This window comes from Leptomonas pyrrhocoris (genome assembly GCF_001293395.1).
Source record: "Leptomonas pyrrhocoris isolate H10 chromosome Unknown, whole genome shotgun sequence".
Taxonomy (NCBI): domain Eukaryota; phylum Euglenozoa; class Kinetoplastea; order Trypanosomatida; family Trypanosomatidae; genus Leptomonas; species Leptomonas pyrrhocoris.
This window is the reverse complement of record NW_015438358.1, coordinates 995,825-1,007,938: the sequence shown is the minus strand read 5'-3', so window position 1 is coordinate 1,007,938 and position 12,114 is coordinate 995,825. Positions and strand designations below refer to the sequence as shown.

At 54.7% G+C, this 12,114-nt stretch overlaps 4 protein-coding genes across 7 annotated transcripts; all 4 read right to left on the bottom strand.

The window, feature by feature from the left end:
- Nucleotides 1–452: 452 nt before the first annotated feature.
- On the bottom strand, nucleotides 453–1,124 carry ABB37_01383 (hypothetical protein; the record flags this gene model as incomplete). 3 transcript variants are annotated; one of them, XM_015797857.1, is made up of 1 exon in its annotated part: nucleotides 453–1,124. In XM_015797857.1, the coding sequence occupies exon 1, from the start codon at nucleotides 804–806 to the stop codon at nucleotides 453–455; it is 354 nt and encodes a 117-aa protein (XP_015663377.1). In that variant the 5' UTR covers nucleotides 807–1,124. The 3 variants fall into 3 exon arrangements, with proteins under 3 accessions (XP_015663377.1, XP_015663378.1, XP_015663379.1); XM_015797858.1 differs by having other exon boundaries at nucleotides 453–1,043; XM_015797859.1 differs by having other exon boundaries at nucleotides 453–1,038.
- Nucleotides 1,125–1,868: 744 nt separating this feature from the next.
- Nucleotides 1,869–5,072, bottom strand: ABB37_01382 (hypothetical protein; the record flags this gene model as incomplete). Its single annotated transcript, XM_015797856.1, has 1 exon — nucleotides 1,869–5,072. The coding sequence occupies one exon, from the start codon at nucleotides 5,070–5,072 to the stop codon at nucleotides 1,869–1,871; it is 3,204 nt and encodes a 1,067-aa protein (XP_015663376.1).
- A 1,239-nt stretch (nucleotides 5,073–6,311) lies between these two features.
- ABB37_01381 (hypothetical protein) lies at nucleotides 6,312–9,479 on the bottom strand (the record flags this gene model as incomplete). The annotated part of the gene is made up of 1 exon (XM_015797855.1): nucleotides 6,312–9,479. Exon 1 carries the CDS (start codon nucleotides 9,369–9,371, stop codon nucleotides 6,312–6,314), a length of 3,060 nt encoding a protein of 1,019 aa, XP_015663375.1. The 5' UTR covers nucleotides 9,372–9,479.
- Nucleotides 9,480–10,535: 1,056 nt separating this feature from the next.
- ABB37_01380 (putative Protein phosphatase 2A catalytic subunit putativeprotein phosphatase 4 catalytic subunit) lies at nucleotides 10,536–11,954 on the bottom strand (the record flags this gene model as incomplete). 2 transcript variants are annotated; one of them, XM_015797853.1, is made up of 1 exon in its annotated part: nucleotides 10,536–11,954. In XM_015797853.1, exon 1 carries the CDS (start codon nucleotides 11,460–11,462, stop codon nucleotides 10,536–10,538), a length of 927 nt encoding a protein of 308 aa, XP_015663373.1. In that variant the 5' UTR covers nucleotides 11,463–11,954. The 2 variants fall into 2 exon arrangements, with proteins under 2 accessions (XP_015663373.1, XP_015663374.1); XM_015797854.1 differs by having other exon boundaries at nucleotides 10,536–11,630.
- Nucleotides 11,955–12,114: the final 160 nt, after the last annotated feature.

Here is a 12,114-nt window from a genome sequence, read left to right as displayed (position 1 = left end):
AAAAGAGGGGTGCCTACTGCTGCACCATCTCTATTTCCGTACAACCAGTGATGCCGCACGACTAAGCTGCAACACTTCTGCCCACTTTAGTCTGGTTTTTCTCCAGACAATTGAAAAGTGTTCGGACCCCGCATCTTGGTTTTTTCAGTAATTGTGAAGCTTACGCATCCAGAAAAAAAGTGCCAGGGATAAGGTAAGGAAAAATAATTGTTGTAACGAATGGGCAAGAATAACAATAGTAAATATCACTACCGGCTGCGGTAATAGGTGGGGCACAAGAGAGCGGCAAGTGAATGCTCTGTCACAACAAGCGTGAAACGATAAAGCCCCCACTCCGTCTGTCCCATCGCAGAAGCAGAAAGATAACAAAGGAAAAGGAAGAAGTCGTGTGAGTCATTCGCGCAACGCTCTCCTTCTGCCGTTGAAGGTGCCTCACTTCTTATCTCCCCACCTTAGTCGTAACGGAGCGCGTACACCCACTTCGCTCGTTGATACGCGTAGACCAACAGACCGCCTGACCACATTACGTAGAGCGAGTTCAGAAAAGAAGGCATCAGCAACCGCGGCGTCCGCATGGCGTGCAGAAAGTACTGCGCAGAAGCCGAGGCGGCAGCGGCGCACATGTAGACGTTTGAGAGCTTCGCGTCATAGGGGTACATCACAATGGCTGCCCCGCCAATGGCCGTGTTGATGGCGCCGGTGAAGAGCATGATGCGGCGGCTGCTGTTGTACCAACACGCAACGGAGCCGCACGCGTTTAGCACAGAGAACGCCCCTGCACCTACAGCAAAAGGAATATACATCATTTTTTGGAGTGGGTGTTTGTTTGTTTGTTCGTTGGATATCGAGGGGAAAAAGACTGATAAGAGCAGTGTTTTTTTGCTTTTTATAGGGTGGTATTATCAGCAAATGATACGGAAGATTTTCAAGATACTAATTGGAGTAGTTTAATGTGAAAGGGGAAGTGTTTGATGGAAGAAAAAATACTAAGGTTTTCCTTTGTGCAGTTGCTTTGAGAACGCAACGTGTGGTCTGACTTTGCTTCCGTAACGAATGCGAGGTGGCAAAGGAAAGCGGGGTCAATTGAAGTGAGGGGGGAGACACAGACAAACGACGGCGGCGCTGTTGAAAGCCAAAGAAATAAGGGGAAAAAAAGGTAAGTGGTGGAAAGGTGAAAATCAGACGAGAAGGCGATGAGCAGAAAGAGATGTACGTCCTCTCCGCGGTTGTTCGAAAATACAAAGCGAGAAAAAGCTGCAACAAGAACTCCTCTCTGTGACGATCATTAGACAAGCAAAGTACGATACGAGGTGACTGATTTGAACTGCGTCGAGTGCGTTCGACAGGCAAGTGCTCCAGCATTCTCGCAGAGGAATGAGAGCTGTTTCCCAGTTGAAAAGAAATGCAAAAAGAAGAGGTAAATATATATGTTGCTTGTTGAGCTTTCGCATTAATGCTATAACGAGAGAAACACGTGAGAAACAGGGACAAAGCACAATCAAATAGAAAAGGCACAAGTATGTGAGCAACAACAGGAAAGAAACACACGGCTCATTTATCGTCCTTTAGTGTCACATAGTAGCAGAATCGATTCCCTCTCTACTGTTGCGCAGGAACACGTACGGAGTCGAGTGACAGCAGTCACGTGCTGCATCGATGTACAGCCCAAAATAAAAAACGCACGTTCTCGAATTCGGCGGTGTTTGCCGCAAAACCCTCACGAAGCCGCAGAGGCAGAGCGCAAGAGAAGGCAGCAGCTGAAAAGAGCTGGAACAAAATAAGTGGCCCCACAACGATGCTGCTGCTCGTACGCGCCGCATGCACATACACACACATTTTGTGGCCACTTGCAACATCGACGTTTTCAGCTACTTCTGCAGCGGCGCTTCATCGCGGCCAGTGAGCGAGGAAAACAGCGAGCGCAGCGACAGGCGTCCCGTCCACGACTGCGTGACGGGCTGCGGCGATTCGCTGGACGGCTGGGGCAGTGGGGGTGGGGTGGCTGCCTCCTCCAGCGCCGCCCTCAAGTCACTTCCGCGTTGCACGTTATCGAAGGGGCTGCTGTCCTCTTCACTGTTGTCGCCGCTCCAGTCCGCAGTTTCACTTGACGGCGAGTACGGCCCGTAGAAAATCGGCGACCCGCTTGGACTGTCGATGAAAGGGGAGAAGTCATCCCTTTCCTCGTTGACGGCCGCTACGGGGCTGAGCCAGCTTAAGGAATGGCCCTTCCTCGGACTGCCCTGTCGGCGCGCCGACTTTGATGGCGAGCGCTTTTTTTTAGCAGCAGACTTGATAAACACCTCCTCCTCGTTTCTCTCCAGCTCCCTTCGTGCCTCTTCGTCCTCCTCCTCCTCGGACCGCAGTTGGTGCATGAGGACGGTGCTACAGCGGTAGCTGCTGTTGCTGCTCCCAGTCGTACTTCGCTGCCCTGCCGATGAACGCACACTCCGACGCGGGGACGATTCACCCTGCATGGTCAAGAGCAACGGCGCCGCCACATCGTAGCACGCGCACGCCTGGCCGAAAATGAGGTTGCAGCGGTGGCCCTGGGTGACGATCACGTTAAACGCGAGTAGGACCACCTTGCCCAGCAGCGCCGCCGTGCCCGCTCGCCAGCTTGTCTCCTCCACCACCTGACGCACAAATCGAAAGTAGGGAGCTATCGCCGCCACCTCCGCCCGGGTAAGATCGCGAGCGAGCACCGGTGGGTCAAGGGCCCGCCGATCGACTTCCATCAACGAGTTTGGCGCGGAAACCGCCGATGCGCGGAGCAGAGACGATGCACGACTGCCCTTTTGCGACTGCAACTGAAACTGCTGTTGAAGATGCCGCCGCCCCCATTCCGAGGTGCTGCGTCGGCCCGTCGTGAGGGCGGGGGCCTCGAACACGCCAGGGAGCACTCGATCAGCCAGAAACTGAAACCACCGCTGGATCGAAGTGGCATTCGCCTCCGCGTGGATGGTGTACTGGAGGAGGTTCGTAAGCAGAGGCAGCAGCCCTGTTTCGTCCCCTGGGAGAAGTTGCCGCAGCAGCCGATGTCCTGGAACAGTGGCTACGTTGCCTGACTTCTTCGGTGTCCTTGATGGAGATCGCGAAGGGGAGCGGGACTTGAGAGGTGGCGATCGCTGGGGCGAGGTCGTGCCGCTGCCGCGTCTAGAATTCTTCGCCTCAATCGCGTCCAGCAGCTCATCCAATGCGTGGACGACCAAGGTGTAGAATTTGCCGCTGTAGGCCGCCCACTGGAGCACGCAATCCGCCGCATACAGCTGCAGCGATGTCAGCTCGGCGTATCGCGCGTGCGTACTGGGGAGGAAGCAGATGGAGAGCAGGTAGAGGCTAATTTCGTGTAACGCGTCCTCATGCGACGCCCAAGTCGTCGCGCGCACAGCCCCTCGCGGCGACGATGCGGAGGTGCGGGAGGAGGAAGAAGAGGAAGACACCTCGTTGCCGTCCGAGGGGCAGAGGTTTGGGCTGCTGAGCAGCATAAGAATGTCCACGCACTGCCCAATGCGCTCCACCGGAGTGGGCTTCGTGTTGAGGACGCGATCCAGCCCGGTGGATACCCGAGGCGTACTAGCTTCATCCGCGCTGCGCTCTCTCTCTGCCGATATACAGTGAGGCAGCGGTGAAGTTGGGCGGGAGTCGCGGCGGCTTGGTGGTTCCGACGTGCTGGCGCGGGATCGCTGATGGGGCGGGGAGGAGCCACGCGACAACGCGGGTCGTCGCCGCTTCGACGCGCTGTAAGAGGACGCCGTCAGGTCGTCGATGCGTAGAATGGCCTCCATGGCGGACCCAATCTCACTCGCCAAGCGCTCCACCACGCCCTCGGACGCCATTTTGTCGAGCAGACGAGCTCGCAGCTTTGCATCGCCGAAGGCGGACATGTTGGCTAGGCCGCACAGCCCACGCAGAGGTGCGACACGCATCATGTGTGCAAAGCCAGACCGACTGGCCACGACGTCGCTGATAATGCGCCGCTTCTTCTCAAACGCCGCGGTCAACAGGCCGTCGTAGCGGGACGAACACACGGCCGGTGGGAGCGCAGCGTCGAGCAGAAACTCAATTAAGTAACATTCATGCAACGAGTCGGCGACGCGGCCCTCAATGCCACAGTCATGCCACACCTGGCCAAGGCTGTCCAGCTCCGTGTGAAGGTTTCGATTTCCAACGATGACGTCCGACGCGCAGCCGCGTCCCTCGCCGTACGGCACCTCGTCCTCCTCCTCTAGCCGCCGTGCGGTGCAGCACACAAAGGACAGAAGCAGAAGCACACGGCTGTTCGTAGCCATGCCGTGGCAAAGGTTCACTGACACGTTGGCGTAAACCAGAAGGGCACGAATGCATTCATCTAACAGAAGCGCTAGCTGTCGATTCGGCTGCCGCTCAGGGCATGGTGCAGCAGCGGAGAAGGGCATGTGACGAGTGCCGTGCGAGCTCCGGCGAGCGGCTGGCGCTTCGATGGATGTCGTTTTGTGATTCCGATGATGACTACTTGATCCATTTGCACCGCGATTTGGCTCCCCGTTCATGAACCTGGCGAGGTAGTCGTTGTCCTTCCAGATCAGTACATAGGCCTGTCGCACCAGCTTCAGTGCTTCGGTGGCGACACGCCTGCTCTTTGCCAGCATTTTTGCGTCGAAGAGGTTTACAGCGGTAACGAAAAGCGCGGAGGAGATGGGTCCATCCAGGTCGATCGCAGCGCCGCCGACGTGGCTCGCCGTTGCCGCCTTCATCGTCTGCGAAGGCAGTTTTGTGCCTCTGCTGTCCACCGTCGGCGGAGATGGGGGAGCGGAGGATTGCTTGCAGTCTTGCTGCGCCGTTGACTCTTCGTTATCGTGGCGGGACGGAGACAACCGAGGAGAGGTAGGTGCGGAGAGCGAGGGAGAGCTGGTGCAGCTGCTTCCCCGGTCGGGTAGAAAAGGAATCACCGCGACGTCCTCCTCCGTAAAGACCGGCTGGAACTGCAGGAGCTTGTCCAGGAGACGCTGCAGACCCAGAAAAATGTCATCCTCCTCGGCAGATGCGCTGGTCTGACTGTGCGCGCGCGATCGCGATCTCGTGCGCCGTCGCATGCCTATCTCCGCATTAAACCCCAGAAAGGACTAACGGAACAGCACAGAAACGACGGAGGAGAGCAGAAGAGCAGCAAAAACACACGGGGAAATACAACAACAAACCGTAACTTCTTTTGGTGGTGAATCTATACACGTGCAGCGAGCAAAACAACAAAGCTGTTGCAAAGACAACGCAGACACCAGCGAACGCTAATGAAGTGCACAGCTTGCCTCAAAAAAAAAAATGTTGCCTTACTTGTCTATTGGGAAACCCACAGTTTCAAGAGTATAATGATAGAGTGTATGTGTGTATATACGTGTCGGAAAACATCCAAAAGCAATAATCGAGAGACAAGGCGTGAGTACAAACCCAAAATCCCTCCTTCTCTGAAGCGTCCAACACGCAGGAAAACAAGGAACGGGGAATTCTAATTGGAAAAAAGTGATGGTTCTTTCACAGCTCAGCCGGCAACAGTGAACCGCATACACCTAACCATACACATACACGCACACGTAGTGCGCCAAGAACAGGCTATTTATTGTCGCCATTGAGAACGGCACACAAGAGAAGAAGACGAAAAAAAGAACGAGAGGAGGAAACGCAGTGAGGAAGAGGAAAAGGGAGTGCGACGCGCTCGACATGCTCAATTGAGGAGCATCAACATGATGAGTGGTAAAAGAATGGATTTATGTGCTTCAAACAAAAAAGGGAAACCGCAAACGTTTCATTCGCGAACTATTGAAGTGAGAAAGAACTTTTTCAATCGTGCTATTTGCTGCGTGACAGCTGCAATCCTGTGACATCAGTACTGGACAAGTATCACACAGCGTTGTTACGCAAAAGTCGCACAAAGCGCAGCTACGCACTTGCATGCGTTGAGGTGCGTATTTTTAATCTTTTAGTTTTATTTTTCTAAGCAACGACCGTGTCCGCTTGTGTTCTATCTCAGAATAAAGCACCATAGCAACAACTCGAAACAATGTCGAGACATTTCAACAAGCAATCCAAAAGAAACAGTTTCTTTTTCATTGTTTCGAACATCCAAACGTGTAGAAAACGAAAAGAAAGAAAGAAAAGGTGAAGACAAAGCATCGAAGTAACAGCAAAGGAGACTACGAAGAGAGGGAAGCAGAGTACCTCCGAAGGAAAAAAGAGCGGTCAGGTGACACAGCAAAACGATGAGCATAGTCAAATAATACAGCCCTGCGCGTCTCCCACAACAGTTCTGTGCCTCCATGAGACATTGCCAGCTTCTACTAAAAGAAGGCTGGCGTCGGCTCATCTTCTAACATGCGACGGCGGCGCTCCTGTTCCTCTGCGCGCTGCACCCAGGAGCGAAAGAGCTCGGCCTGCACCACTTTATCCAAAGCATGCAGATACTCCACATGCGTGCCCAGCGCATCCGTGCGCCCAGCGCCGTCTTCTGTCTCTGCTGCCTCCGCCGCGTCTGCTTCTGCAGAGTCGGCACGCTGCGGAGACGGACCCTTGTACGGAATTCCCAAGTAGCGGCACATGTGAAGGCAAGATCGATGCGACAAGCAGAAGGCCAGCAACTCCCCTGCCTCTACCAGCAAGGACTGCGAGAAGCGCGGCGCGCCAAGTGGCCCTACACCCGATGAAACGACGTCCTTACTCTCAAATGTCTTCCTACAGGTTGGGCAGGTGATGCTGACACACGACGCCACCACGTCCGCCTCCAGCCAGCCGCCGCATTCTTGATTCGGACATGCCACGTAGGTGCGCCGCTGCAGGCCCTTGTACTCGCACAGCAGCCCCAGAAGGGCTTCTTCGACGGCCTGTAGCACCTCCTCCGAGCCACGCGGCGTGTTCTCTGCCGATAGCACCGACACAGCGTTGAGGCCGTCACGGTAGACAAGAACGCGGCACGCCTGCCCCATGAGCCACAGAGAGTCCTTCCAGCGGTTGTGCTCCTCGTCTGCCTCCCGCAGTCGATACCCGCCCAACAGCACATCCTCGTCCTCCGTCCCGCCCAGCGCGGGCTGATACACCGTGACCAGCTTCAGGAAGCGATGCAGTTTGCACTGCAGGCGCCACCACAGCTCATCGGGGAGCAGGTTAAACTCAAATCGCACACGCACGCCGCGGTGAAAGAGAACGGGTGCGAGTCTCTTCAGCGTCTGTGGCGTGTCTAACGGCGCCAGCGAAGGCACGTAGTACCGCGTGAGCTTCTCGGACAGGACCACAGGGCGGCCCACGCTGGGGTCTACCGGCGCCTCCTCTGCGAGGACGTCGAACTCATCGCTCTCCACCTCGACCGGGTAGATGAGCTGCATCGCCTCCAGCAACTCGAGACACATGGCAATGTCGGCATCGTCGGGCGGCCGCCGCAGAAAGTCTGCGAGAGGCTTGTGGAAAAGGACGCGGGCCAGCGGCCAGCGAAGATAGCCTTTTCGTATGAGACTCATGTCCGCCGCTTCCGCGTTGCTCACCACGTACTCCAGACCACCGATCATACTGCGCAGGTGCAGCGGCGTGCGCAGCAGATGCGCGTACGAGAACAGCGAGGCGGCCATGCGATTGAGCCAGCGGGGGTAGAGGACAATGAGCGGGTTGCCCTCGAGGGAGTACTGGTTGAAGAGGTAAATCACATCCCAGCTGTGCATGAGACGCGCCACCTGGAGCAGCTCCACCTCGGAGTCGATGCCGACGTTCACGGCCATCTGTACCAACTCGCCTATCCGCAAGAGCAGCTTCGTCGGGTGGCGTCGCTTCACTTCCTCAATGTCCTCCAACAGCTTCGCGTGCCGCCCCGGCACCGCCGCCGCAGGATACTCGCGATCCGTCACGCAGTCCTCCTTTGCCACGGTTCCCAGGTAGCGCAGTAGCCCGCTGATCTTCTCGCCCGAAAGCTGCCGAAGCGAGTTGCCCGCGGCGATGATGAGACGCGTCTTGCATGAGACGGCGAAGTTGCCGACGATGACGCGGCGTGGGTCACGGCTGCACAGCACCGAAGTTTGCTGCTTCGACGGCCCCCCAGCCGCCTTGGCGGGAAATGGATGCGGTGGGGTGGCGCTGCCGGAGCTGCTTGCTACGATTGGAGCGGCAGTCATGTTCGACGCGGCGATGAGCTCGTCGATGTACGACCGCAGCTTCACCTCTACCTTGTTCAAGATCATCTCTACGCTACGCTGGCCCTGAACGCGAAGCTCGTCCAGGTGTGTGGCCACGAGTACGATGCGCGCACATGGAAACTTGGCGAAAACCTCCGCAATCCAGCGCTGCAGTCGCTCCTCCTCTCGTGCGTTAATGCCACTGCTCTGAAAGTCCTGCTCAATCGCCGACAGCTTCCACACAAGCACGAAGATAGAGCGCTCCGTCAGAAAATACGTGTGAGAGTGGTACGACTCCTGTCCGGCAAAATCAGACAAGATTATGTCAACCGAATCGCCATCGATGGACATGCGCTTCTCCTGCACCTCCACACCGGTCGTGGTGCGCACTTCCGGAAGATTTCGAAAAAAGAAAGGCTCTGACTCAAAACACTTGCGCAACGACGTCTTGCCGACCTCCTGGTAGCCTAGCAAGATAATCTTGCGCTTGTACACCTGCTGGTTCTTGAAGCGGAGTCGCGGAACTCCTTGTATCATCTCTACCAGACCACGTTGACGTCGTGACGAAGATGATGACGCCTGGCTGTGGTCACCGCGGATGGCGTTTTGCAAGACGTAGCGCGCCATTAGACCTTTGCTTTCGTTCTGCTCGCGCATCCGCCTCAGATGCGCTTGGATTTCGGACAGTTGCACGCCGGTGTGTGTCGGTTGCGGCTGCTGTGACGCGGCAGGAACGAAAGCGGGAGTGGCGCCTTGCGGGGATACAACACGTCCCCGGGTGATGGGAAGGTCGTCGGCAGCGCGCGGCTCAGCAGAGGTACGCACCACCTTGCCCTGCACCGCCACACACTCTTCGGACGATATTGTGTGCGCAGTCACCACACCGGATGACAGCGCGCCAGCCGGATCCGCATGCGCTGTGGCGGTGGCGACGGGTGAGATGACAGGCTTGATTTCGACCAGCTTCGCGCGAACGGGGGCTTTCGGAGGTGGAGACTCTCCTTCATCGCCATATGTGGGCCCGTCGTGCGGTGTGCTTTCCAGGCGAGCGGGTGTTTGCCTTGCGTTCCCGGCGTTTCCTAAGTCCTCAGTAGGTGCTGAAGAGCGACCCTCGGTGGCAGTCAGAGGTGGTGAGGAGAGCTGCGGCGGTGGAGCCTGTGTTGTAGCTGTTTCAGAAATGGATGTATCCTCTAATGCTGCCGTTGAAGGGCCCCCGTGGGCTTCTTCCGAACAACTTTGCGACATAACTAGAAACTGTTTTTTTCTTTCTCAATCAATCTGCTGCAGCGCTCTACGAAATTGTATTGCGTTCTTGTCGCTTTACAGCTATTGAATGCTGCCGTTACGCACACTAAAAGAAGAAAGAAACGAGCCCCCGATAACAAGAAGATAAAGAGGAACAGAGCGAAAGAACGACTAGTAGAAACATGTTTTTCTTTTGGCCATTAAAGCTACGTACATGCGTGCTATGGGTTAGAGAAGGCGCTGCTCCGATGCCCTTTTTTCTCGTGTGCTAAAGCAGCAGAAGAAAGGGAAACCACATTCGTGTGATTGAATCTTTTCGTTGAGAGAGAGAGAGAATAAACACATTTCGTGAGTGTCGTCCAAAGCTGCGTCAACGTCGCACACCTTTGGAACATCCTCTCGGTAAACGCACGCTCCTCATCGGCACACCTGCGACAAGCACCTCTCGTGTTAAAACGACGTCACGATTCCGATTTCCACGTTTCACAGCGGCCTTTCTCTTTAGCCCCTGTTGAGTTTTCTTGGTAAGTAACAAAATAATTAACACTGGCTGAAGATGCCTTCCATAAGGTACAAAACGGTAAGCTAAAGGGCAGCACAGGCAGGAAGAAGGAAGACCGTACTATGCGTGAGCTCGAACTTTTCAGCAGTTGCATGAACCGTCCGCTACGAGTGCTCCGGTACGCAACGGGATGTAAAAGACCATAAAAACAGAGTACTGTTTTCTTTTTTTCTCTCGCCCCTTCTCTTGCTCCTCCTGCTACTCTCCCTCTCTTTTTCTTTCACCGCAGTTGCTGAATATCAACGGCTTACAAGCAAATACAAAACGCCACAGGACGGATAGAAATACAGACACAGAGATATATTGCCTGCGTAGTGCAAATGGGTAGGCAATACGCACGCACACACACACACTTGCAGTTATAACACCTTCTCGCCTTTTTCCTTCTTCGCCTTCACTTTAAGCTCACATGACCTACTCTGCTTTGACAAAAACAATGTCTAACAAGCAGCATTTCATCTCTTTTCTTCTTTTTAGCCTGTTGCCTTTGTTTGTCGCACATCGAGGAAAGTGTGTTTCGACCGATTGGGGAAAGAAAAGGGAAAATTGTGGTGCCTTGCTTACATGAAAGTGGCAAAAAGAGACAGTGTTGTGCGTTCACTTCAAAGAAAGTACTCAGGCACTTCGTTCCTCTGCCCACTTTCGCGTGCCTCCGCAGGTGCTGCCTCGAAAATCTTGAAGTTCTTGTTCAAATGCTCGTCCAGCTCAAGAATTGACGCAACGTTACCGCAGCGGTAGCAGTAGTTCGGTGCAGACCAAACCGTCACGAGAGTGTCATTGAACATGGCCTTGTACCCTTCCATGACCAGCTGATGGGAGCGGCAGATGAGGTCTAACTTGTTCGTCTCGTTGAATTGGCGCACCACGTCGCCGCCAAACAGGTAACCCGCGCCACGCGGCGACAGACCCCAGCCGTCGATGTCCTCCGGATCGGACCACAGCAAGTCGCACATCGCGCCCTCGTGTGGCACCTCGCAGTTGCGTCGAATCGAGCGCATTTGATCAACGGTCTGGATGGACGGCGAAAGACCAGCGTGCACGCAAAAGATTTTGCCTTCCACCACGCTCGCGAGCGGGAGCAGATCGAACACCTCGGTGCAGTAGCGCCACACATTCACGCTGCCGTACTTTCGCAGGCACTCGTCGTAGAAGCCGTACACCTGGGTAATCTGGCGGGATTCGTGGTTACCGCGTACCAGCGCCACCCGGCGCGAGTACTTGATCTTAAGGACGAGCAGCATAAGAAACGACTCCACACTGTGGTAGCCCCGGTCTACAAAGTCGCCCATGAATACGTAGTTCGTGTCGGGAATCTCGCCACCGACGCGGAACAGCTCTAAAAGGTCGTAGAACTGCCCGTGAATGTCGCCGACGATCGTGCATGGTGCGGGAATCTTGTGCACGTTCTCCTCACTCGTGAAGATCTCCTTTGCCTTGTCGCAAAGGTGCTTCACATCGGCCTCCTTCACATTCTCGCATCTGTTGAGCGTGGCCAAATGCTCGTCAATGTCTAAGATCTCCGTCGACATGATGATGGTGCTAACGCGATCTGAAGGAGTAGGCAGGCAAGCAGGGGAAACGCTTTTGACACGAAGATGGACAAGAAGAGCGACCTAATCTTCGAGCAGGAGTCGCAAAGCAATTTACGAGAAACAAGAAAAAGCGATCAATTAATGTTGATTAGGGAAGGAAAAACTAGGCCACAATAGAAGATCGCGCAAAAGGAAATGAGAACAGGAGAGATTGCTTTTGGGAGAGAAGCAGCCTGTAACACAAATCCTTCGCAGCCAGTTTCCCTTCTTCCACTTGGCGATGTAGCCTGAGTGCGTATATGCAGAAGTGCGAAGAGAAAAGGGAGACGTGGACAGGAGTTCTACCACACAGCGTAGAAAGCCAATGAGAGAGTGCAAAATAGGGGATCTGAAGGACCAATAGTTTTCAAAAAGAAATACCTTTCTTGATGTGTTTTCACTTAAACTTCAGAAAAAAAGATCGTTGACTTCCTCAAGTCTAAAACAGCTAGCGACACAAGTCCAGCTCCCAAGAAGACGTAATACGAGAATATGAGTTTGGGAGATGATTGAGCGGGTGAGAGATGCAGAAGATGAACGAGGTTAATGTAGAAAAATAAAAGCAGTTGGGCTATTCTGACATGTATTGTTTTTCAAGCGCGTCACGTTC